The 26,321-nt window shown below is 38.8% G+C and overlaps 1 protein-coding gene across 2 annotated transcripts in view; it reads right to left on the reverse strand.

The window, feature by feature from the left end:
• Positions 1 to 26,321, reverse strand: part of phip (pleckstrin homology domain interacting protein) — a 76,082-nt gene that overhangs the window by 11,711 nt on the left and 38,050 nt on the right. For both annotated transcript variants that reach the window (XM_015348186.2, XM_015348192.2), the window contains 16 exons: positions 23,055 to 23,137; positions 22,667 to 22,886; positions 21,847 to 21,966; positions 20,993 to 21,100; positions 20,310 to 20,434; positions 19,600 to 19,682; positions 17,842 to 17,953; positions 12,719 to 12,780; positions 9,514 to 9,669; positions 8,607 to 8,727; positions 8,322 to 8,447; positions 8,006 to 8,078; positions 5,324 to 5,374; positions 3,653 to 3,805; positions 2,152 to 2,304; positions 1,592 to 1,755 (listed from right to left, as the gene is read on the reverse strand). In XM_015348186.2, coding sequence (XP_015203672.1) covers positions 1,592 to 1,755; positions 2,152 to 2,304; positions 3,653 to 3,805; positions 5,324 to 5,374; positions 8,006 to 8,078; positions 8,322 to 8,447; positions 8,607 to 8,727; positions 9,514 to 9,669; positions 12,719 to 12,780; positions 17,842 to 17,953; positions 19,600 to 19,682; positions 20,310 to 20,434; positions 20,993 to 21,100; positions 21,847 to 21,966; positions 22,667 to 22,886; positions 23,055 to 23,137 — 1,910 coding nt within the window. The remainder of the gene's footprint in view (positions 1 to 1,591; positions 1,756 to 2,151; positions 2,305 to 3,652; positions 3,806 to 5,323; positions 5,375 to 8,005; positions 8,079 to 8,321; positions 8,448 to 8,606; positions 8,728 to 9,513; positions 9,670 to 12,718; positions 12,781 to 17,841; positions 17,954 to 19,599; positions 19,683 to 20,309; positions 20,435 to 20,992; positions 21,101 to 21,846; positions 21,967 to 22,666; positions 22,887 to 23,054; positions 23,138 to 26,321) is intronic.

Genomic DNA, 26,321 nt, shown 5'->3' on the forward strand with positions numbered 1-26,321 from the left:
TGCCCATCGCACTGCAGGATAGGCCCGGCCCCCCCTCCACAACCCTGTACTGGATAAGAATAAGGTTGCCAGTTCAAATCCCGCAGCTGACAGAGGAATCCTACTCCGTTGGGCCCCTGAGCAAGGCCCTTAACACCAGCTGCTCCAGGGACAGGTTATAAATGTCTGACACAGCGCTCTGACCCCAAGCTTCTCTCTCCCTGTCTGTGTGTCTGTGTGTCTCACGGAGAGCAACCTGGGGTATGCGGAAAGACAAATTCCTAATGCAAGAAATTGTATACGGCTAATAAAGTGATATTATAAAGCACTTAGAAAATGGATGGCTGTTCAAGATTAAACCAGATGATTGACCATCGTTTCTTTAATCAATCATTGTTAAAGACGAAGTTCAGTTAACCAGAGCTTTTCAGAAAGACAGACCAGATCACAAGTTTTCATCAACCCTCTGTTTCGGCTATGGGGAGCCTACACTATGTCAAGAATCAAGTGTGTGGCAGTCATGTGCCCATAATCAAACATCTTAATAAAAGACTGGGTACAAATATAACACTCCCCCAGGGGGACCAACTAAAAAAGGGCCTTGAAGGAGCTCTTACTGCTTGATCTAGTCAAGACTCCCCAGGACGATGGTATCCGAGCTGTCAAGTGCCATTGCTGTTAGTCAGCCAGGGCATCCTCATCTTGCCAATCCCAAATTAAAAAAAAACAGTCAGACCCAACGGCTGAAATGTTTGGAATTCTAATCTATCATGGTCAAAAATAGGAATTTTAGCACTCACAAACCAGGGTGCAATAGTTTGTCTTTCCAAGAGAAATAAGTGCCCCCTGGGGATTTAATTACAAGCTACAAGTTGCTATTTGCTTAACAAATTACTACTATCTCTAGGAAGTCATTATGAAGAGATTCTTCCAGTAATACACCTTTGGCATTTCTTACAGCCCTAGAGAGCTTGGAGAAACTCTGAGGAAAAAAAAAATGCTGTCAGCTGCATTTCTCCAACCCACTTGTCTTCGTAAAAATTAGTAATATGTAAAGTATATTCAACAGAGGTATCTTACGTGAATGTTGTGCTGCAGCTGATTTGGTCTGATGTTGTTCTAATTATTATAATGATTTTTAATCATGTTTTAAGGGTAATATTCAAATTTCTAACCTTAATCATACAGATTGCTAGAAAGTAAGCAATGATATGATCCTATGTATATATAGATTAATAATAGAGGGCTGTTTGAACACCGTGCTCCTCATTATCCCTAAAACTATTCTGTAAAGTCATAGTAAATATAAACTATGAAGATGTAGATATGTCAAAAATAAAGTATGTTAATTATGAATTAACTTCAAAATATAAATTATGAAGATGTCTCACCTTAAACACAGTTAAGGAGCACATTGATACGGGCCGGAATTATGTTGCACTCCTGTCAGCTCGCTGTTCCTATGATTTATCTGCCTTTAATTCACAAGTCCCAGTGTTATATGAAGCCAAAGGACAGGCATGGCCACTTGCTTTGCCCCTGGACGTTATGTTCCTGAACTAGGAAATGTTCTTGCGGCTGTGCTGGACAAGCCCGTGGCTGGCGGACTAACCTTGATGCAGCGCTGCTAGATGGCGATGTACTTCTCCGCCTCCTCTTCCTTTGGCTGCTCAGTTTGTTGGCTGAATGAAAGCGATGGGCTGACTTGTAGTCGGACAGGATAGCGCTGACGTGTTCCTCAAACAGAGCTGACAGCCGCAGACTCATACTGTAAATCTACAAGGAAAGCACCGTTAACATAACTGTCAGTCTTGATCTGCCACTATCAATATTTGAAGGAGATCTGTACTCTATACACTGTGTATTTACTGTTAGTGGCTCATATTTTAATTAACTTCCTTTTAAAGATTTTCTCAGATAGTAATTACTCTGGATGACATCCTTGTGTACCCAAAATAATCCCTTACAGAACTAAACCCCTATAGTTAAAGATGTTTAACATTTCTGTTCTTCATTGTTAACATTTTTTCTTTTAAATTAATTATATACTCCTGCATACAATAGAGGTGGTCATGCCTCTGCATCACTATATTACACAGGACAAAAAGACATTATCGGTTAAATGAAAAAATCAGGCAGTAATAAACTTTCCACTACAGTAATTTTTAATACCCTTGACTTCTTGCTAGGCGTGTAAGCCTTGGAGTTGCTGAATATTAGCCTGACATCCTTGCACAGCTCTGTTGGTGACTCATAGTCTCCAGCCTGAAGAGTGTTCAGCACTGTGCCGAAATCCATTGGAGTATCGATGATGTCTCTGTAATCCTGAAAGTGTACAAGGCTGTTTAGTGTTTGATTAATCCATGAAAGCATGTAATACAGTGCAACCTAAAGATTACAACCTAATTTTGTATTATTCCATTATACCGTTTCACATTAATCCAGAACAGCCACCAACATTTTTACATAGGCACAGAGCGGTTAATTTAGAATGGGTTCTACTGAAAAAGCAGAACAATGCCATTTCATTGGCACTGCAATTCACAAAATGCTATTCACATATAAAATGGAAATAATTACATCATAGATTCATGTGCTCCACAGATGTTATGAAAGCTGAATTCATATACCTGGATAAACACATGTAAAATCAGCCTACAGGAAACTCAACGTATTTTTGTCATATGTTAAACAAAGACTGTGCTCATTATAAGAGTCTTTTAGTACAGCCTCTTTCACTTTCTTTGATCAAGAAAGAACTTAGACAACTAGACTCCTGATCAGAGGGTAAAGGTTTCAAATCCCAGACAAGTCTGCCCTGCATCCTTGAACCAGGTACTGCATTCGGAGGTTCTTCTCTAAATGCATGGCAGTATAAATGGGTACTCCAGGTCGTCATTGCAAAATAGGATTTGTTTTCAATGGATGTCTGTAGTGAATAAAGCATGCTAATTAAATATTTCATTAAAAACGTCTTCCCACTATCTTCAGAGAAAAACCTCCTCTTACACAAACACGTCAATGCTTTGCAAATGTTCTTATTCCCGTCAACTATCACGAACAATAACACAGTAAGGCAGGGACATAGCAGTATGCTTAAATGGGGGAAAAACAGGAACTGTTATTCTCTAATGAAATGTGGGATATACATAAGAAAGCATATAATACATTTAGAGATGTAGTTTCTGAAACCTTATGAAAGGTTTTCTGGTAACTGCGCCAGTAAATGCTCTTTCTCAGAACTCTTCATGCACACTGTGAGACTGGAAGAGTGAACAATGATGGATAAGTTCATCTTCCACAGGGAGGCATGCTCGGTTCTCATCTTTCTGAAGGAGGATTACAGCCAATAGGCCCAACTCCAAATATGAGGGGAGTAAAAAGACAAACAATTGCGGTTTCTACTTTTATGAGAGTGCTGCATCCATAAAAGAGCGAAATCTAGTAAATGTGAAACTAGGAATTTCTGTAGTGATGTCCTCAAATAGGAATCAACAGACTGACTGGTTACAGCTGCTCTGATTGGGAGCTAAGGATAAGGAAGACCTGATACCATCCATTTTCAGCATCAAATCAAACACAAATGAGGAAAAGAATCGTGAGTTTTAGCAATGCTTGGTTACCACTACATTGATAATGTTACTAATTTTAAAGCCGTGCTCTGTGTTCTTACCGGATACTCTTGCAGGTCAACAGGCTGCCGAAATGGCTCAGAATCTTCACATTGAAAGATGAGGTCTAGCAACTCTTTACAGCGAGTCTTCCAGGCTTTAATATCGTACGACTGGGCTTTGTTACGCAGTTTTCTTATCATGGGCTTGTGCTCCTGTAATAGAACAAAGTGCAGTGAGCAAGCAAGCAAGGTTTTAGACGTGCATATTGATCACACATCTTTGTTAGCTGGGAGGAAAAACGGTTGCAATTTTCAATCCGAGTTGTCATATTCCAACTCACTGAATTCAGTCCTCAGGCTTTGTTCTAGATCAGTCATGTAACTTGCTTGATTGACCAAAGAAAGCTGATGTGTTGCATGAAAAACAGACAGGGGGGAGCCAATTTGGTCACTGGTTCTTGCTTTGAAAATGCAACTTCACAATACGCTCCTACTGTAACTGCAAAGCACTAACTTTGCACCCTGAAGGAACCTGAGGTAATGTATCGGTCAGCTACAGCTCAAAAGGAAACTGAAGAAGGGGGAAGTGTTAACAGCCTGAAATACATGTTTAGCCAGGACACTGAAACTTGCACCCCCTTGTTTTTTTAACAGTGTCACAAGACAGTGATTACAAATCTCTAGAGATCGTGAGCTGAGTCCTCTGTCACTAATGGGAGGTAGTTATACTGTAATGTGCCCAGGAGGTCAATGGTGTGTCCCAGGTGTGGTGTGTCCCTGGTGGACAGGCTTGTGCTTTGTTCACTAGCCCTCTCTGAAGTAAGAGTGGTATCACAACTGTTTGTCTTGCTGCAGAGAAGGGAGTCAACAATTGCTAAAGGTTTTTGATCCTGGGATGCTTGATGTCAAGCGGGGGAATTGCACATAAAGAAATCATTTTGGGTTCTTTATAACTCATCACATTACAAAATATATCTCTTCAATCAGCATTTTGTTTCGTGTTATTGCTGGGGACTGCTGATATCCGACTTCATCTTAAACCAAGCAGGAGTTTGGACTTGAAAACTATGGACTGGAGTGATAAGTAACGTTTTTTTCTATGATTGTTACAAAGTGAAAAATGCTGCGACATTAAAAAGAAATCTACTTCCTGCACTTCCCCAATCAAAGCTGGGTTAAATTAGTTTTTGTATAATTTAAAGTTTCTGATTTATTCTAAGTTATTTTTCTGTTAATTTTCTGTGTCAATTTGAACCTTTGTTATAAACCCAGTTGCTAATATTCGGGCGTGCCCCGAAAATCTTTTTTTCTCTGTTCTAGGACAGATGTTGACTAAAGGTGAAGGGTTCACCATTATACGTAACTTATTTAACTGTTAAACTATCACAAGGTCAAGCCTGAGGAGATTTACTCACGGCAAAGGCTATCTAGGTTGAACTTTGTTTTTTGTAACTACTCTTTTTGGTAGACTATTACAAACAATCCCCAACTACTATAATAAATGATTAGTCCTGTACAAGGTGTTGGTGAGATTAAGTCTAACTCTGCAACCAGGATGTACCCTGTAGGGAGGCAGAGATGCCTACTGATCTAGAATTGAACTGTGAAAGCACAATGATAAGTCTTGTGTCCCTGTGTCACACACAGTGCTAGAAAATTCATAAAAACAAAAAATGGCATTACTGGAATGCTGATTACCACAAAGAAGTTTGGGTAAAGACTATCAGTTACCTTCTTTTTTCTTGTAGAAGTACCAGGAGCATCAGTATCCTCATCTTCATCCTGCAAAACAGCGACCGGCAGGTGTCTGATTAACAATTTAATCATGCAGCTGTATGTGAAAATAAACAGTCATTGTACAGTTTACATCTAGCTTGTAAAGTTAATATATGCAAGTATTTTATGTTTCACAGTTTAGTGCTTGAATTAAATGTAATGCTTTAATTACTAGATGAGAAAACATCTGAAGTGCTTGTCAGTAATGTGACTTGCTTTTATAGAATATGTCACCAGCATCTCCCTTCACAGACACTGTTGCTACATAATATGCCTACTGATTTTGACGTCAGAAAAAATCCTATTTATATGAAATGAGCAACAAAGGACAGAAACATATTCTTGATAGACCTTAAACTTTATAGATAAAACAGGAATTTCAATTTACCAACATGTTTCTCCTTTTAGAAAACAGATATAAATGTCTTAATTTATTAATATGCTTTGACCATAAACCTCTTGGTCATGAAATAAATGTCTGTCCTCTTATAAACATTACAAGCAGTACAATTAATATTAATACAACTACTGAAAATCACATTAACATTTAGATTAATATGTATCACATCATTTTACTCACTGCTCAGTAAACTCTGGCTCTTAGTGTACTAATAAACAAGACATACGAGGCGTTCAAACACAAATGATTTGGGCTTTGTAGATATACCCATTTATCCCACTTATTCAAACAGATTAATATGAAGGATCAACCGGGGTCACTCAGAATATCACAACAAATGCACAAGTTTTTCCACCCCGAAGAAAAGGATTAGGAATAGGAAATCGTACGCTCCAGCTCTCCCTCTATTAGCCCTCACACACCAGCAGAGCCAGGCTTTGAGGTACTGGAGCGTTTATACAAGCACACCACTGAGATGAGTGAAGACCAAGCTGACATTTGCCCTCATGACATACTGGAGTCTGGTTCTGGGCGGAGGCAGGCCATGAAAGAAAGGGAGCAAGAATGTAGCACGTCATCGAGGAGAAAAAAGGTTTAGCACTCTTGTCACGGCTAAAAAAATAAATATAAAAAAGAAAGCGATTTCTAGAGCTCGTAACCCCCCCCAAAAAAATGATTAATACACAAGTGTATTATATGAATAGCATATAGTTTACACAAAAATATTGTATCATAAAAGCTATCGTTCCAATTCACCATCCATAGCTGTTACACCCTAAGGAGGGTTGCAGTCTAACCCAGTGTGCACACAAGCACACACACCAACTGGTGTGTAGCAACACCCGCTAACCTATCCAGCACGTCATTGGGAGGTGAGAGAAAACCCATGTGACCAGAAGAAACGTGTATACTCCACACAGAAGTACAGTCCCACCCCAGAACTGAACTCAGGATCCAAGATATGGGAGCCCTGTGCTGCCTCCAGATCTCTGCTAATTATTATATATAGTCTGTGTGGTTAAAAATAACCTGGAAACATGAGAAATAAGTACAGGATGTCATGTCATTTGCCAAACCGCTTTATATTGTGTCGGGGGGAAGCCGGAGCCTACCCGGCAAGCAACGAGCGCAAGGCAGGGTACACCCTGGACGGGACGCCAGTCAATCGCAGGGCAAGTGCAAGCCAATCATACATGGAAACAATTTGGAGGCCACGGTAAAGGCCGAGGGGGGGAAATTTGGCCCGGACACCGGGATAACTCCCTACTCTTATCAAGAAATGCCCGGGGATCTTTAATGACCACTGAGAGTCAGGACCTCAGTTTAACGTCTCACCCAAAAGATGGCGCCCATTACAGTCCAGAGTCCCTGTCACTATACCAGGGCATTAGGACCCACACAGACCGCAGTGTGGGCACCCCCTGCTGGTCTCACTAACATCAATTCCAGCAGCAATCTGAGCTTTCCAGGAGGTCTCCCATCCAAATACTGTTTAGTTTCAGTGGGTAGCCAGTTGAGAGCTGCAGGGTGATATGGCTGCTGGCTAGTAGAGGATGTGTTGTGATGTGATGTGATGTGTTGTGATTGAAATATTTAACAATGAGATCATATTAGTATTGGTGTGCATTCTAGTTTTGAGAAACGTTATGAAAGTGCTGATTCAAGCACAGAAAGAACAAAATAAAAAATAGTAAATAATAAAAAATAATAATTTGGATTAAGATTGTGAGCATATGAGGGAAAATGAAAAAAATGTCTAATAGTTCATTTGTTCTAAGTGAGTTACTTTTGAATTTTTACCAATGCACAAAAACGATATTGGAGAAACCCGGAGATGGGCTCTCCATGTGTTGGCAAGGTTTCTTATTTAGAAGGTGGTATCTCTTTAGATTGAGTTAGTAGTTGCACACAGCTGCCCTCACATGCTCATCACTGTGTGTGACAGTGACTCAGCTCACCTCTCCAGTGTAAAAAAAATTCAAGGAAAGCAACCCCCAGAGAGCTGACTTAGAGCAACCTCGATACAGCTCAGCTGTGCTGGTGCAAAAGAGGTTATAGTTTACGGAAAACATGCTGCATACAACTGGGGTTTGGAATAGCTTCAAATTAAACAGACATTTCTATACACTTGTTATATTGTTTACATTTACCTAGAAACAATTACTAATCACTAAGGGAGTGACATCAGACTACACCGTCACAGCTACAAGAAAAGAGTGATAATTTTCAAGTTATACCTCTTCTGTGTCAGAGAAGGTTTTCTTTTTCATGCTGTTGTACAGAGGGATTATATCAGTGCAACTTTGGTCCCTAAAAAAAACAGAACAATTTAAACTATGTAATGTCATACAAAAATGAATACAGTTTTACTTTGTAAAAAGTCTTTGTAACAAAATGAAAGAACATTGCTATAAAAGTCCCTATGATCTTTACTTCTTATTAAAGACACAATACAAATAAATGTTAATTCATTGAATATTTACTGCAATTTCTTTAAAAAGTTTAAAGCAGTTCAGGGAGATACAGGCTGTGAGATACAGGCATCACACTTACTTGATAAACTGCAGCAGTAAGTCCGTTACAAATTTGGCTGTTTTTACAATAGGAGTTCCTGGTTCATTGAAGGTCTGTGCGTTGTGCTCTATGTACCGAACTTCCCACATTAAAGAGGACATCCGCCTGGGCAAAGTAATGAAACACAACAGGCCAAAGATTAACTGAGCAAAGCCCTACAAAAATCAACTAAAAACCAACTTCAATCATATGCACTAAAATTCCAAACAAAAATGCTAGATAAGACACAAGTGCTTCTGTAAAACAAAATGAAACTGAGTTTACCTGTAAAACCTGTTCTCTAATCTCTGTTTAATCGTACTGAGGTCAGTTAGATAGGCAACAACAGTGCAATATGTCGGATAAGCATGAAGATCCACAGGGAATACAAAGGGAGCAGCAATATCTAAAACAAGAAAAAAATGAAACAATTATACTATTTTAAGAGCACAGCTGAAATAAACAAAATGCACATCTTGTATGAATAACTTCAATAATATATTCATGAATTTTAATGTTAGTTAAAATGTCCTAGAGGTGGTATACAAAAGCCTAACTGTACAGGATTATGAAAATTGGAGGAAAACTAATTGGGAAACAGCAGTCCCAGCTCAGCGATTTATATCAGAATACAGTTCTCAGAATGGCCAGGAACCTCACAGCTGATTCCACACACCCACTCCCTTCTCAATTCATAACGCTCCCATCAGGAAGACGGTATAGGGTGCCAAATTCAAATAAAAAACATAAGAAGTCTTTTGTCCCCTCTGCAACAGAACTACTCAATGAATGTAAGCAAATGTAGTACCCCCATCACCAATTTATTTATCGATTTATTTATGCATCACATACTGCTGTGATGTCATGTGATTGTATGTGACTCTTATGTTTTGCTGGTGTGTTTTGTACTTCTGTGGAAGAAGCCAGAGACAAATTTCCACAGCAGTGGACAATAAAGTACCTATCTGTTAAATACAAAATCTCCCCATTGTTAAACACTCAACAACTTTGAGGGCCTCCATGTGATAAAGATACAAGGGCCTCTACACTCAGCACATTTACCAAAACGACAGTTCACAAAATTACAGGTGAACAGCTGCTTTTAAGAAGCAGGAGTTCCTGGGGGTGCTGAAGTGTGGAAGTGAGAGGCAGACAGCCCCGATGAAGGCTGGGAGCAGTCGCGGAGGCGTACCTAGAGTCATGAGTTGGTTGATGCCGGCGATGATCCGCTCGCACTCCTCGTCCCTGGTGCGGGAGCCCCACTCGCCCTCCAGGGGGACATACAGCAGCTGGCGGTGCTCCTCCTCGGTGAGAGGCACGCTGAGGCCCAGCTCCTCCGGGAACACAGCTGGGGAAAACCATGCGTGCCGTTACTCTGTGCTCAACAGGCTCCAGGCCTCACAAGGAAAAATTAAGCTTGTGGCGGGTTTTTTTTACTTTGAAAAAACCTACTTGAGCTGAATATTACCTAGCAGGAAGAGCTTTTTATTCTTTTAAAACAGAATGATTTCTTTTCTTTCTCTATTTTGAAAGCCTAAGAGTTGACCACAAACTTCCACCAGTAACACGCAATGTTGAGATTTAAACCTTTTTACAGTTGTGCAAAACTCATCCATCCAAACCTCCCTCCCGCCGGTTCTTCCAACCAAGGGCAGTGGGGGAGCCGGAGGCTATCCTGGCAAGCAACAGGCGCAAGGCAGGATACACCCTGGATGGGACACCATCCGTTGTAAGGCAGACACACCATCCGTTGTAAGACAGACACACATACTCACGCCGGGGCCAATTTGTCCGGAAGCCAAATTAACCTACAAGTATGCTTTAGACTGTAGTAGGAAACCAGAGCCTCGCAAATTCCAATTAAAACAATCTAGCATCAACAAATATGATTCAACAATAAAGACTGAAAAAAATTGAAAAAAAACCCTCTGGTAAGCAGTATACATTACTACTATTAAACATTCAATAGGAGGTCACATAAGGGCTGTGGGAGTCAAACACACAGGTACTATTACAGCAGGATGATATGTGCAGACTTACTGTCATAGCTGCCAAACAGATTTTGCACCTCTATATGCATTAAGTACTTAAGCGGTCATAACCATAGTCAGACAATAAAACAAGACAGCTGCAAAAGCAACAATTTTAATTACTTGTGGTTTAGGTGAGAGATATTTTCCATCATTTTCATAGTTTAAAGAACCGAGAACAAGATGTCACACGTGAAGATGATCAATACCTTCTTGCGAATTGGCGGCTTTTTAAAAAGCACATTTAAAAAAGGTCTCCTGATTGGTCCAGCTTAAACCGGTGTTCACCAAGAGCACAGAGTGAGTCAAACACTCCAGACACTGCTAGTTTAAATCTGGGCCGTATCTGGGAATAAGACACTTGGTTCCAACTTTTTAGGCCCAATGCAAAAACTTAAATGCCTAGAAATAAACAAAACAGCAGCAACTAGAGAACTGTTGTACTTTTTTATTCCCAGGTACTTGGAATAAACTCCATGCCAAGTGTGTGTGCAACTTCATCTTAACAAAACACATCGAATGACAAAGTATTGCCTGAGGCAAATTGCATGATACAAAAGCATGAACAATAACTAGCTTTCCCCATTCTAAATACTCCAACTTTAACCCTAAGCTTACCCTGTTTAATTATATATGCTCAATCTGGAGTTACTATGTACTCACAGTACTATGGATACTATTACAGTACTATGGATTCCTACGAATACATACAGTGAATTGCTTTAGAAATCTAAAGCAATTCACTGTATATATTCGCAGGAATCCATAGTACTGTAATGACTTTTAATTTATCTAAAGTTAACTCAGAATACACTGATAAACTGACATCCTTTAAAAACCACTCAATTATAAAATTGGTTAGTTTGCCTACTATACTCTCTTACTTGCTGTATGATCATCACCACTGCTGTACAAGAAAAAGCTGTTGCAAAAATAACGTTTACTTCACAAACACGGCCTGCAATTTTCCATCCTGCTGGTCTCCTATAGTTGTAAGCAAAGACTTCTCAAATGCTTGTTAAAGGAACTGCTAGTTCATTTATTTGTGTCTATTTAAGGTACTCCTCTCAGTGCAAGCATCCTTGTTTATAAGCACTGCATGTTTAATGTGACAGATCTTAAGCGAGGCACTGCACAGTCTTGACATTTCTCCCTCATTTACATGGAACCTGTGTTGTTACTTTATTTATTTCAGAGGTTTCACTGGAGACAGATAGAGTGACTTTTCGAAAAACAACTGCATGATTTAGTTAGTGCAGATTCATAAATATGTATCTTTTGTCTGAACATCTATAGGTAAACATATGACTGTGTCTAGTCCTGACAGAAAACCTGTAGATGACAATGCGCTGTTCCCTCTCACACCATGTCCCCCAAAAGAATAATGAGCCCCTACAATCATATCATCCTTTTGCACTAAATTTGTATCCGAATGCAAACGTCCTGTGGATATAATTGATTTCTTATTCATTTGGGCATTGTGTTCCTAAGAATTGGGTTAGTGAATATGTATTCACTATTGGAATACATTATTAAACACATTTTAGCCTTTTTAGCACTGAAAAAAAATGGAGAAAAAATCAGGTTGGATATGGACCAAAACAGAGCATTCCAAGAGGAATTGTTCACCATATTTAAGATAAATTGTGTGTCTATTTGACAATTTGAAGGCACGTTTGTTTGATTCCTGAGGTACATCAACCACACCGTACCATCGGTATAATCAATACTACATCACTACTTTCATTAGGACAGGCACTTTTGAAATACTGTGGTAAAAGTTAACATTTTTTTTCATTTTCAGTTCAAACAGTAACAGTAGCTTTTCCCTAAAAGGAAACCAGCATATAATATGCAATACGTTTTGCCATGTTAACAAAAATATATGATTACATACTGTATTTAGAGGTTTTCTGAAGTTCACTACATTATTATATCCTAAAACCCAACAAGAATCTTATCCCCGGCAGTGAGCCTTCAATAATAAATGGCAAAAAGAAATGCATTTATCTGGAATACAGGTATTTGTCTTGTTTGCATCTTTCTGCTTATTATATTATCTATATCTGCTTTTCTTAGTTCTATTTATTTTCTGATCAGTAAGCTCAGTTTTTAAGTATTATGTCTGTGCTAAAAGAAGAGTTTTTGTTAGAACATTAAATGCATATCAGCTTCTTTCAGTAGTTCTTAAGCTTAACATGGCATTAACTTTTAAAAACCATTTCAATTATGAATCTTTAGAGATACTTGCATCAAAAACGAGAAAATGAATTTCACTGAAAGACTCTAATCTTGAACCAGCTCCTGCGAGCCACCAAAACAGCAGTTCTATTTAGGTTTACAATTCAGAGGGGCCACTCCACTTACCATCATTAGGAATGATCTCCATGTCCCAGGGGCTCATCTTCTCTGTGTCACCATTATCCCAACTAGAAGGAAGATTAAAATTGTTAATGGATCATGAAGAAGTCGTTGAGTTTCACTGCCAAAGGAACAGCTGCAAAGATTCAGTACCATGTTTCTCCCTAATTGCTGCACTAGGTAATCTATGTATGTATTTGCCACAGATGGGGGAGGACAGAGAAACGGAGAAACCTCTTCTAAGAATAAAAGCAGGTGACAGTGAAGAAACACCAAAGCCCTCTAAAGGAATATATTAGCGTCTTCACGTTTTATTAATGCCTTTCTGTACTTCATTTTTTGGGAGGCTCTCTTCAGTAAGTATACTTTTAATAGTGTTTCACACTTCCCAGGTGCCGGGTTACACTTCAGGAACACAATTTTCACTTTTTGGTATAAAGATTGCTTCTGTTTATTTATGGTGTGATCACAAAAGAGTTACCAACGCCATGACTATTACTATTATCATACTTATTTTTCCTCCTTCTCCAAGCTGGGGTGAAGCCCCCCAAGAGAATTTGCAGGGGTACTACACACCACAAAGTACAAGAAGTGAAAACGCCTGCATGTTTTAACAGAGCTAATATTTTCATGATACCTATTCAGGGTCTGTTGACAGTTAATCGGCTACAAGAGCAGAAAATCAAGAAATATACAGTAGGTGATGTTTGTAGCCACTGGATTGTGCGATATCAAGCTCCCCCTCTCCTATAACAATACTGGCCCCAGCACAAACAGCAGAGTGAGGCATCGGTGACTCTAACATGCCACCCAGTTTGCCATTTCAAAGGCCACTCTGAACCCGTTCAACTTCTGCAGCTCTCAGCCAACTTTACTCGGCGTATCCAAGTCACAATGTGCTTATGACACAGCCTAAAATAAAAAAAGAATGTCTGCATGGTCGGCACATTCATTCTCAGCAGGAACCACAACAACGAGGCGTTGAGGTAAATGGAGATGAAACAGGAGAGACAAACAATGAACAAAGGATGACAATTTAAGTGCAAAAAAAAAAGCAAAAACTTTTTTAAAAAAGCAGTTATATAGAAAATAAGCCCTTTACCATGCACATAAAAAGGTGTGCTTTGAAACGGTACAGTTTGAGACCAGATCACAGGCGCACGCACCTTCCAGAAAGCCGATTTGGAAGGAGCTAGAGATCAAGAGAAGTAAAATGGTACAGGACAGACGTGGAATCAGAGGAGAATGGTGTAGTGAATAGTGAACACAAACACAGCATGCCAGATGGTTTAACAAATAAATGAGGAAAAACAAAGACAAAAAAACACTTTATAATTTAAATATATTAATATTAATAAAAAATCAGATTCCAGTTAAAGAAAAGGTGAACTGCAAGCACAGGTAAGGATTTTAGAAAGACGAGAGGAAACGGAACACAGCAGTGGGGAGTAAAATAATAAAAGATTCTTTCAGTATTGAAACATCAAATGAACATTAAAGGATGAAGTAAAATGCATCTGAGACAAAAAGGGGAAACCTCTAGACGATAAAAGGGAAATGCTGATGTACTAAATGAGTATTTCACTCAGGTGTTCACTAAATATAAAGTTAACAAGATGCCGCAGGCAGTGGAAGGACAAAGTTCTGTACTAAACACTTTTTAACGCAGAGTAAGCTAAAGCTTTCTCAGGTAATACAAGCAGTCAAGATTAATAATTCTCCAGGGGACAATGATATCCTATTACTATACTTAAGAAAAGGAGATGTTACTCATAAACCATTGACAAACCTCTTTCAAGATTCGCTCAAGATAGGGGTAGGAATACTCAGGGGCCAGAGAATGGCTAATGCAGTGCCCATCCATAAAAACGGTGATAAAACCAAATAAAGAAACTGTAATGGACACATACAGAGCATACAATTCTTTGTATTTATATTTTCACAAGGCTTTTGATAATGTACCTCATAAAAGATTTACACTCAAATTACTGGCGGTAGTAATTCTGGGAAATGTACGTGTTTGGAATTGGTTAGTGGAGAGAAAACATGGAGAACAGCTAATCGTATACATTTTGGTATAATTCGCAAACGACTAAAGTTTGCAAATTATACCAAAATAGGAAACTTAGCAAACACAAAAGAAGCAGCAAATAGCATTCAAAAGATTTAGGGGAAACGCATTGCAGATGACCTTGATTGTATATTAAGTGCAGAATATTACCGTGCATGCAGGTAGCAAATAAAACTAGAGATACAAAATGGCAAACACTGAGCTTGAAAGGCTACTCATGAAAAAGACTTAGGTCACCGTATGCATTAAGACAATGTGGGTAAGCAATAAAAAAGCAAATAAAAAGTTAGGATATACACTACAGTTAAAAGCATACAATGTAAATTATGGAATGTTACACTTAAATTGTACTATCATGTATAAAAAAGAAATGACAAAAGAGATACGGATGCTATGGAAACAGATACATTCCGTGGCTTAAAGGAACCTCCCACACAGACAAGATAAAGGAGCCGAACTTGACCTTCTGAACAGACAACGATGGACCAGATCCAAACAGTCCAAGTCCTCCAAGGTAGTGACAAAACCACCCCAGTGGACGACTTCAGAAAAACAGTGAAACACAAACCAGGGAACACAAAAGGAAACTATGTAGAAGCATATTTAAAACCAAGAGCGGGATTTCAGTACTGAGAGGGAAGTTGGAATATGGAACGGGATACAAAGCCATGTTGTTGAAGCCGATACCTTGGCTTCTTTCAAGAAAAGGCTGGAGGAGATCCTCAGATTAATTAGCGACTAAACACCAAACAAGCCAAGTGACCACCTCTGGTTTGTGACCTCTTATGTGCAGCAGGACTGATTTGGCTCAGATTCAGATGAGTCCTAATTAGACCCCTGCAAGTCCCCTCCTGTGCTGGGTCGATCCCTCCCACGACGAGTGTAACCCACAACACAAACTGAAACACGTATTAATATGGCTCAACTCAAGTTTAACAGCAGAAAAGCACAAATAAAATACAGTCATACGCACAATTAAAAGGAAGGACTGATTTCAGTCATTTTCACAGGAATATAAAACTAAGCACCCCCCCATCACCTACTTTTTGATCTGACCGGGTTAAACAGTGTGTACGGTTGTACAGTATAAATAGCATGTCGGTGCCTGCTATTACAAGCTTTACAGCTCAATTGCAGGGTATATCTATTTCTCCAGCTGCCTTCTGGCCTGGTTTCTCCCTCCCCAAGATGAGCTCACTTCCAGGTAAGTGCTTTGTTTGCCTGTTCAGAACAGGAACTTGGATTACTTTTAAAATGACCCTTTCATTCAAACCGCAGTTCCCAAATTACCAGACTAAGTGTGGTTCATCAACAACGCAGTATCTGAAAATGGGTCTAAAACCTACCAGTGCAGTTTTCAGTCAAAATAAAGATGCACTGAAAAAATGCATGTCTTTGTCTTTATTTACAGACAACTTACTGGCATTTACACCCCAGGTAAGAAGCCCTCTATTTTTTTATACTTGAACACTTTCACACAGTGGTGCCAGCAATAATATGTACATTATTAGTTACATCAAGTACCACAGCATATATACTTTCTTAAGAACATCAGAAAGATGGGGAACTAGAGGAGGCCATCTGGCCCATTACACTACGTTACAGTATGTCACTTCACAATGCAAGTCATCTGTTAAGAGTATAAGCTGCAGTAAGGAGCTTATAGGCTTCTCACCTATATAGAAAAGTGTAAATATATTGAAATCTTTACACTGTTACACAAATTTGGTTCCATTTCAGACCAGAACAGGACAGCCATACTGTACCTATCTGTGTAATGAGGTACCAGAAAATAAATGACCAGATAATGGTACATGCACAGTAAAAATTGTAGGAAGCCATTAATTCATTAATTTTCAAGACTAAAATAATGTATACTTTGTACTGTATGTTCTTGTGCTAAATGGAGAATTATGATTAGCTAAAAAAGTAGCAGCATCTGTTCTCACTTACATACTTAAACCTAAATGTGATTACAGAAAAACAAGTCTGTGTTCTTTTTTTACGACACTGTAAGTCTTATAGTTTGAAAAGTCTTCATACAATTGAAACTGGTCCTTGCCCCAGCAAATCAAACTAAGAATGCACACTCATACACACCACTGACTTTGTTGCTTATACCAGGGGCACTGAGTTAATTAAATACAAGACTTCAGGTCTGACTAACAACCACAGCCGACTGGCTTTTCTGGAGACGCTGATCCTAAAGGGAAAAGGCTCAACTTCAGATTTCTGTGTAGAGTGATTTGAATCAAGGGCTTCATGATGGGAAAATCAACAACATTGTGCAAAAACGATAGCACAAAAAATACATTTAATGTCTGTCCAGTGCATGTGTTGAGTTTTAGGGTACTGCGTGTACTTTAGAATGCATGCTGTGCCAGTGAAGCTTGCCAAGTCATTAGAAAAATCTTATGATGAAAGAAAACAGGCATTTTTGTTTTAATACTACAGTAACTACTCATTAAACAAACAATAAACCAATCACTAGAGAATCTGATATTTAAATTACACACATGTCTCTGACACGATCCAATACCTTCATCAAATCTAAACATAATTCAATAATCATCATGGCATCTGTCAGATTTGCACTCATCAGCATAACTGAATTTGATAAAACAAACAGTCCATACATGGAGGAGTGTTAATTACATGAAATGTCAAAAATGATCCAAAATAAATATGTAAGCATATTATCGAAAAAAGAAAACAGTCAACAGTAAGGCTAAGCAACAGAGGTCTATAAAACACCAAAACATAAAATTACAAACTAGTGCTGTAAAAAGTAAAAAGTGAAAGTAACAGGTAGTCTTTTTCATAAAAAGTAAATTTTGTGCAAAACAATTGAATGAAGTCTACCGTTTTATAAAGTGCTGCACAGCATAAAAAAGGACAATGTTTTCATACAGTATTTTTCTGTCACCACTTAAAATACAAACCATTAACAACTACTTTTAGTTAAAAAAAAACATCTTAAGAGTTTCTGAAGTCTTCCTTTTAAAATTGGATGCACACAATGTTAAAGGCTAGGAAAGGGAGTAAAGCAACTACTCACCAGACATTGTAACACTGAAATAGGCTGTCAGGATACTGGGTCTGAAACGGCTCCTGGCTTTCAATTGTTCCAAACCACCAGGCGTCATCAATAACAGAGCGGAAACGATCACCTATGTGTTGATATAAAACACTTAAAGTCAAACAGACAAAAATTCACTTCGAAGCAGCTGCCTAAAACCTGCACCACATACACACATAAAACCAACAAGCTCAATATCTAGGCTATCCCTTGAATCTGATCTGAAGAATGAAAAATCTCACTTAATATGTCCTCATATCTTTATCATCGGCTGCTAGAAAAAGCAAAGACAACTAATTCTAGCAAAGCCTCTGAACTGTACACAATTGTTTTTCTTAAGACCACTCCAAAAATACACCATCTGGCAGCCAGTAGCTCCAATAAAAACAAGTTCCTTGGAAGAAAATTAAACTCAAGGGATCTGTCATTGGTAACTGTGCTTGCATTTGCTGAGAGAGAACACTAATTGTATTTTATGGAAATAGAGGATTTAAATCAGTTTTAATATCTGAAAGACCTACCATTCTTTAACGTTTCTTTTTATAATTAATCTTATACTGAGATTAAACGGAGACAGCTGCAATTGAAGCAGAAAGAAAATTGACAAAGTGATAATAAATGTATCATTTAAAGAAACAATGAGCTAGTCTGCTGCAGTGAAGGACACTTGCCTTTGTTTTACTTATGCAATGTTTGTGTCAGTGTTTTTCACCCTCACATATTACTAGAAGAAATCTTTATATACTGTTTAAAAAATGTAGTATTTTAACATTTCCCACTATTCTAATTTCAGTCTGTACACTACTTTATTACTCTGGTATCAGTTAAGTATCAGAGCACCTTCACATTGGTTTGGGTAAATTAGAAAAGAGTGTCTGTAAGATACAGAGAAGTAGAAGAGTCCTGCTGGCAATGAGGAAAAAAAACACATTAACCTTGTTTTAAGGTTTGCTATAATGCTGAGTTAAGCACAAGTGTAATACTATTACTAATTGTCCCTGCATTTTCCACACAGCATTTAAAAAATAAAATACTGCACATACTATTTCAAATTAAACATTTTTAAAAAATGTGTTTAGTGAAAATACCCTTTTCCCCCCACACCTTTGTCTAATTTTCATAAAACTTGTCCCTTTAAGCAGGTGCCTTGTTTTGACAGAGTTTTCGCATACCACCATCTATCTGAATAACACTTAAAATTTAATTTCAAAATTTATGGTGCATTATGTGTTGGGTATATATTATGTGTAGGTGATGAGTCTCTGGTCTTGGGATAAAAATAAATGAGAGAACAGCTCATTGGGCAACTTTTGAGCCTGACACTCTCCAAGGCAGACCGGTCACCAATGGTGCAGATGTACTTTTTTTGGAGCTGGAGCTCATTGCAACTCGAAATAAAAGTGTGCAGAAGAACATTTGTGAATATGAGTATTGATGTTTCGTATCTCGTGTGTGAGTTTTAATGCGTTAATCTTTTAATCTTCTTAGGCCTCATTTTTTCGAAACAAAAACACCATACTGGTGAACCTAGATCAGTATTCCTTGTTTAGTGTTTTATTATTTAACATTCACAAGTTGCTAATACAGTACTCAACCTGGTGTCAGGATTAACTAATAACACCCCCTTTTCTCTACATTCCTAATGTAGCAAAAACAGCTATAAAACACCATCACTCACAATTCATCACTCTGATAGCCTAGAGAGAAAAGATTTAGAAGAACTGAGTAAGGACTTACCTATACTCCACTGCCTGTTCCGTGCATCATCAAACTGCTGTCTGAGAACTAGGAAATCTATCACATCAGGCATGTCATGGTACCTACAAATATAAAACCTGATTATAAAATGTGTGTAAAAACAAAAAAAAAAATGCACTTGAACTATTCTTCAGTCAGTACATTTAATTTTTAAAACCCTAAGCACCAAAACCTTTGGCAAACCAAACACAGCACAGCTGTCAAGTTAACATCTGAACTCACTTCACATGGTAAGGATCTAAAGAAAAGTAACTTGTTCAAATTCTAATTACTCATTCCCCACAAGGCTGAAAATATCTTTGACTCATTCTTTTATTTTTTTAATTAATCTAAGTGATGGAAAGCCTTCACAAATCTACACATGCAGGGAAACACTACTATTAAGTTTCTTTCTCTTTCTCATTTCGTGCTCGAAAGTAGTCAATCATTACAAGCTACACCGGAATAAAAGTAAGGAGACATTGCAGACCTCTGGACCTCATACAATAATCTTTTTCTGCTAAAGCTGCATCCCACAATACAGCAAAGAGTACCAATTGTTTAACTTGACACATTCCAGGAAATGAGAATTTGTTTTACTGCTGGTTTTCAAAAGCAGTGCTTCTATATCAGTTAAGATTGTAAGGCTCAAGAATAATCCTGTTAAGACAAGACTCCATTTCTGCATTTTTGTAACAGAATGGACTTACTTCATCGAGAAAGATCCTCCAGTTAGTTTGCCAGTATCTGGGTCAAGGAAAGCCAGTTTGAGACAGCAGAGGGTGGGTAGCCCTACATCGTATTTAATCCCAACTATCTTCATCAGCTCCTGCTCCTGTTAGGAAACAGACCTCTTAGTTTAATATTCAGCGGCTTTTTTAAATGAGGATCTGCAGTGTGCTTCAATGCCATGCATTTCTATTGTGGGATATTATTCACAATAAGATGAAAACATATTTAATCACATCTGCAACTACAGCTCAATTACTTCTCTGTCTGATTTCCTGTTCTTCAGTCTTAAACATTACACTCTAGCAGGTGGTTTTTGCTGATTTATTTAACTCTTTTCACTTTCTCTCATACTCACTCTATCTAACTTTATTAATTGCACTTGGAAAATTTACTAACATATTACAAAAAAACTTTATTAGGCAAAGAATGTATTTTTTGCCAGTATAAAAAAATCTGTTAATCTTGAGAGGAAAACCAAGTCTACAAAATAATTTGGAAAATTTTAAACAATAAAAGGTTTTCACTACTAATGCCATTCTTTTTCGTTTCCCTAATTAACATATTCTTCATGTAAAATGAAAAATAAGTACAGTTTATATTTTCCAATGAGAGGTGTGTCTATGTACAAAACTGAAAAGTATTTTTTGGAAAATAAAATTACCCTCAGCTCCATCTTGTGCCAGGGCTGCTTTTTAGGGTTTATACTGAAAATCTTGTTTTTCTTGGCCATTTCCACATAGGCTTCATGGCCCTGGCGGAAGTAGTACACCTAGACAAAAAAATAAACTACTGCAGTCAGCAGGAAGAGAATAAAAAGATTTCAATGCAAAACAGATGAGCTGTCATCTCCTTTAGGAAAAAGTGTAGTGAATCATTAAAATAATTTGGGATTATTAAATATTTAACAACATGTGGGAAAGACTCTAGCCAAAGCGATTTACCCCCTGACAACGATAATTAAGGGAGTTCCCTCAATAAGATGGATCACTTTATTGGCCATGTACAATTTCTTGCATTAGGAATTCGTCTTTTTCGCATACCCCAACTTGCTCTCCGTGAGACACAGACACACAGACAGGGAGAGAAGCTTGGGGTCAGAGCACAGGTCAGCCATTGTACATCACCCCTGGAGCAGTTGGGGTTAAGGGCCTTGCTCAGGGGCCCAACGGAGTAGGATTCGTGGGATTTGAACCGGCAACCTTCCAGCCACAGGCGGAAATCCTTAGCCACAGTGCCACCACTCCGTAAGAAGTAAGGATTCTTCTTACTGTCCAGCCATTTGTATTACAGTAACCTAGAGAGCATAGACCTATAATGGGGATGCTCTCTTAGTGTAAACCACTTTAATAAGTAATACCTTCCCTGTCCCTTTCAGGAGGATGTTCCATGTTCACACCTGCTCACCTTCCAGCCGCAAAACTAAGGAGGAATCTGAATTGGCCTTTCCAAAATTGAGAAGAAAAAAAAAAGTCTACCTGGAAAACTTGAATAGAAATTACACAGTGATGACGCTACCTCATCGCCCATCTGTGGAATGAAAGGGCACCTCCGGGGCACAGTGTCTGTGATCCAGGCAGAAGGCAGCCATTCCTCCAATGTCAGGCCCTGCTCCTGGAAGTCCTCCACAGGCACCCTCTGTGTCGAAACACAGCGAGAGAGCCGAGACATCATCAGGATGAATCACATTGTGAAAAAGACAGCAAGCATCTGGCTGAAGGACTGAAGGAAAAGCTCTCTTTAGATGTTTTGTCCTAAAACTTCAGCCAGCTGGACTGTCCAAGAGCCAAACAGTTCAGAATGATCAGAGCTGTAAATGTAAGTGATATCTTGGGAAAAGGATAAAGTTTAGACACTGTTTTATGTTCTCGTAAGTAATTAATTGTATGGAAAACAGATGTATTTGCCAGGAAAACCTAAGTATCTGCATCAATTTCAGTTTCAAGGAGACATACTAAACTTAGTTCTATTGAAGGATGAACTACGGTCTATAATTCATTTGATGTTTTCCACAAATTCGGCGTTAGCATTATTCTTTTCTGAAGGCCATAAATGTCGGCAAGTTGTAAAACGGAAGAAAAATTATTTCCTCATGCATAGCATCCATAAAGTAAACTGCATGCCCTGTGACTTACTGCTTTTTATCTGTAATTTATTTCAGTCTTGTTAGAAAGAAAGTGTCAGTAAAAGTGAACTTGTGTTAAATCCTTTGAGAATACGTACCTTGGACATGTACATATGTTTCTATAATCTAATCTCATCATAATTCTGGCCCCGTCAGTGTGAATAATAATGTCTCGTTTTAAAAACAGCAGTACATTAACACAAAATTCCTCACTTTCATCCTTCTTTCTTTTGGCTTCTTTTTCTTTGGTAGTGCTCCGTCCTTGTCGCGCTTTTCATTCTTCCTCTCTTTTTTGTTCTCTTTCTCCTTCTTCTTGTCCCCATCCTCCTCTGAACTGCTTGTGTTCTTCTTTTTGTGGCGCACGGTTTTCTTTGGTGGCTGCAGGTTGATGCCAGCGTCGGCTGTCCAGTCGGAGTAATCACTGGAGTAGTCGCTGGAACACAAGAGTCAACATGCCTTAACCGGCACGGACCGCGACGCACAATTTACATACGGCCTTTGCTGTATCATTGAGCCCCTGTGACAAATAACAGGCTGTTGAGCCGCGGTTTAAGTTCTAAGTCTGTTTAATTCAAACTGGTGGATGCTTAAACGCACCAACCTTGAGCTGCTGCTGTCATCAGGCCAGGCCTTTCCTTCTTCGTCTGAAGTGTCCCCGTTCACAGGACGAGCATCTCCTTCCCCCTGAAACAGAGGCATGATGTACGTGGAGCTCACTCAACATGATCTAAACGTAAATACTAGTAACACAAAACGTGGGATTAAGGGACAGCCACTGGATCCCCGAACCGCTTTGAACTTTTATTTCAATACAGAAAACAAGCTACATTCTGTGTTTTTAATTTCTTAGCCATGATATGAATTCCCACGGGAAGGCAGGACAAGTGGATGAAAGAGCTCTGTGAGTCAGGCCCAGGCCTGCCTGCCAGAGACTCCAGGACCTTCAGTGCTCATCTACAAATGGAAATTGAAGATTTAAGATTTAAATTAAATTAAATTTAGATTTAAGACTTGTTGTGTTAGCGATTTTATCATTAAATTTCCTCCTGTTTGAGAATCAAGCTCCAAACAGAAGTGCTTCACAAACAACTGTCCTAATTGCTTGCAAAGATGAGTTCATGACAGGCACTTCTCATTATCAGATCTTTAGCTGGGTAAGAAAATGGTTCCTATCGTTTCAATTTAGACTGCTGTCCTCCCAGTCATGCCTTCCCAAGCTACGGTATGTGAGGAAAATCCAATACCCCCAAGAACACCCTATATTCATTCTGTACCGAAGGGCACGTCAACCCAACGGAGTTCTTAAAAATCAACAATGAAACATGACCCAGGAGATACAAATAGAAACTAAGGAAACATGAATTTAAAACTGAGAACACGAGCACATCTTCTCACAAAGAGCTCTGGAAGTACGAAGCAAGTTACCCAGCTCTTGCTCTGTTCTACAAACAACAAGATGGGATGCTCAGATCAAATAGCTACTAGCAACCAAACATGGGCTGAAGTTAGCAACATTTCCTGTGTTATTAATTCTACAATGGAGCACTTATTATCTGTGGCCATGTCTGGTAATTCAGTAATTCCTATTAGTGGCACACCTTCAGCTGATCTGCAAGATGGCTGAAAAAAATACTTATGTCTAACTAATATGAGGGGACATTTTAATATTTGGGTCTTATAGCCAGGTGAGTGTGTTGGGTATGCTTGCCACCAGCTCGGAAAGATAAATCCTGTCTGACTGTTGGTGTCTGCTCTCAGGAGGTCTGTGGTCAAGTGCTAATTACAACTGCTATCACCTAATGGGCTGCACTTTTTTTGTACCACAGCCATAGTAAACTGAAAAATACATCCCCCAAACTAAATCAGTGCTTCATCACAAATGGGTATTCTGAACTGAATTCAATGTTTTTGTTTGTAATGAATCATTTGGAATGAATTCCTACAGTAGACAGTAATATTAGAAAACTTGTATTAACAGCACTAAACAATAAAAGTCACATCTCTGGCCTGTTACTGAACCCTAACTCTCATCCTGGTGGCCCACAAACCTGCTGAATTTTTATTTCTGCCAAATTCGTGTGTTGCACAATTGAACTATTCCATCAGTCAAATAAAATCCCAAAACACAGAAAAGAAAAATAACCTTACATTCCAATCAAGCAACTAGATAGCTCAGTAACGGTTCTTAAGAAATTAAGAACAAAAAGAAAAAACAAGGAAATAAAATGGGATGCACTAATGAAAGTGCAGTAGATGTTGATGTAGCAGTGTTTATGAGTTTGAAGAATATGGGTAAACACAAGCCAGTATATTTAATTTTGGATTAAAATAGTTTGCTTATAACAAGGCAATAATTGAGATATCATGATTGTGGCAACCTGCAATACTCAGTAATTAAGTAATGTTGCTATCCAAACAAATTTGGCACATGAAAACATGGAATTGGAATCCAAGCCTATATTCTTGAAAGAAAAAGAAAAATTATTAAGGTTAACAGCTATTTGCAGCACTTTGGACTGAATACTATAAACTCATGATATATTTTGAAAGAAAAACCTCCCTTGTCTGTGTGTCTCATGGAGAGCAAGCTGGGGTATGCAAAAAGACAAATTCCTAATGCAAGAAATTGTATATGGCTAATAAAGTGATCTTAAGATTCAGTGTTATATGTTGAATATTAGCCAGTTGTCAGATGGAAAATGTGATCAGCTGGGAACCGACAATGTATAGAAATCTCCTTAAATTTGAATTTACTCTCGCTTAACCTTATCCATCTTTACAGAAAACACTATACCCACTAATATTATATTCGCACCTGTCACTCTCCATTAGCTAGGTTTCAGAAACCCCTATAATAATCATCGTTATCTGCTAATGCAGTTGTTTTTTCCATACATGTGGTCCTTTGCAGGATACAGCCCAAATGCCCAAGAGGATCACAGATTTGGGTGTGGTCTTTAAATAGTTTGCACAGCCTCTGAAATTGCTCTGCAAGGATTTTGGGCTTCCTTTATAACTGCCATTCATATCTATGTGAACCAACACCACAGGGCTCTCAGACAGTCTGGTAATGATTCACACTACCTTGGCTCTTGGAAGGCATCCTACAGTTGTAGATTCTAGAGCTCATTGGCTTATCTGCGGCAGTTCTCAGGGTACAGACCCCAACAACTTCCATCTTTCTAGTTTTGGGACTGGTAGAGTTTCTTGTAGATGAGACAGACAGGTCTGTGTGGCTTTGCAATATCTGAGGCTTCATTTACAACAGCACTAACAGGGCGACTTAAATGCTGTTCTCTATATCTGCCAAATGCCGATTCGCAGATTGTCCCATCTTATTGCAGATAAGTCCTTCTCTGGTGCCACTGACTACTCAGATCCAGCCAATCTGCCAATCCTGTTCTTGCCTGTTAATATTCAACTTGGTTTTGTCACTGCAGCGAGAAACAAAGCCATGCTCTGGAATTTTACCCTGACAGAAAAATCAGGATTTTTTGTCTTAAAGATGTACCAAATGAAACTTCAATTAGGTAGGACACAATAAGCTGAACAAAAGCTTCTATTAATAAACTGCTTATATAGATTGTAACTGAGGGTGGCATGGTGGCACAGTGATTAGCATCACAAAGAGGTCAATTCCAGATCCAGGGTGCTATCTGTGTGGAGTCTATACGTCTTCCCTGTGCTTGCGTGAATTTCCCCCTGGTGCTCTGGTTTCCTCCCACAGGCCCATGATACACTGGTAGGTTTACTGGCTTCTGTGAAGGTTAGTCCTGGTGTGAGTGTGTACGTGTCTGTGTTTCCTCTGCAATGGGCCGGTGTCTTTACCCTGCTTCTTCCCAGAATAGGCCCTGTCTCCCCCCCACGG

The sequence above is a fragment of the Lepisosteus oculatus genome, chromosome 2 (genome assembly GCF_040954835.1).
Source record: "Lepisosteus oculatus isolate fLepOcu1 chromosome 2, fLepOcu1.hap2, whole genome shotgun sequence".
Taxonomy (NCBI): domain Eukaryota; kingdom Metazoa; phylum Chordata; class Actinopteri; order Semionotiformes; family Lepisosteidae; genus Lepisosteus; species Lepisosteus oculatus.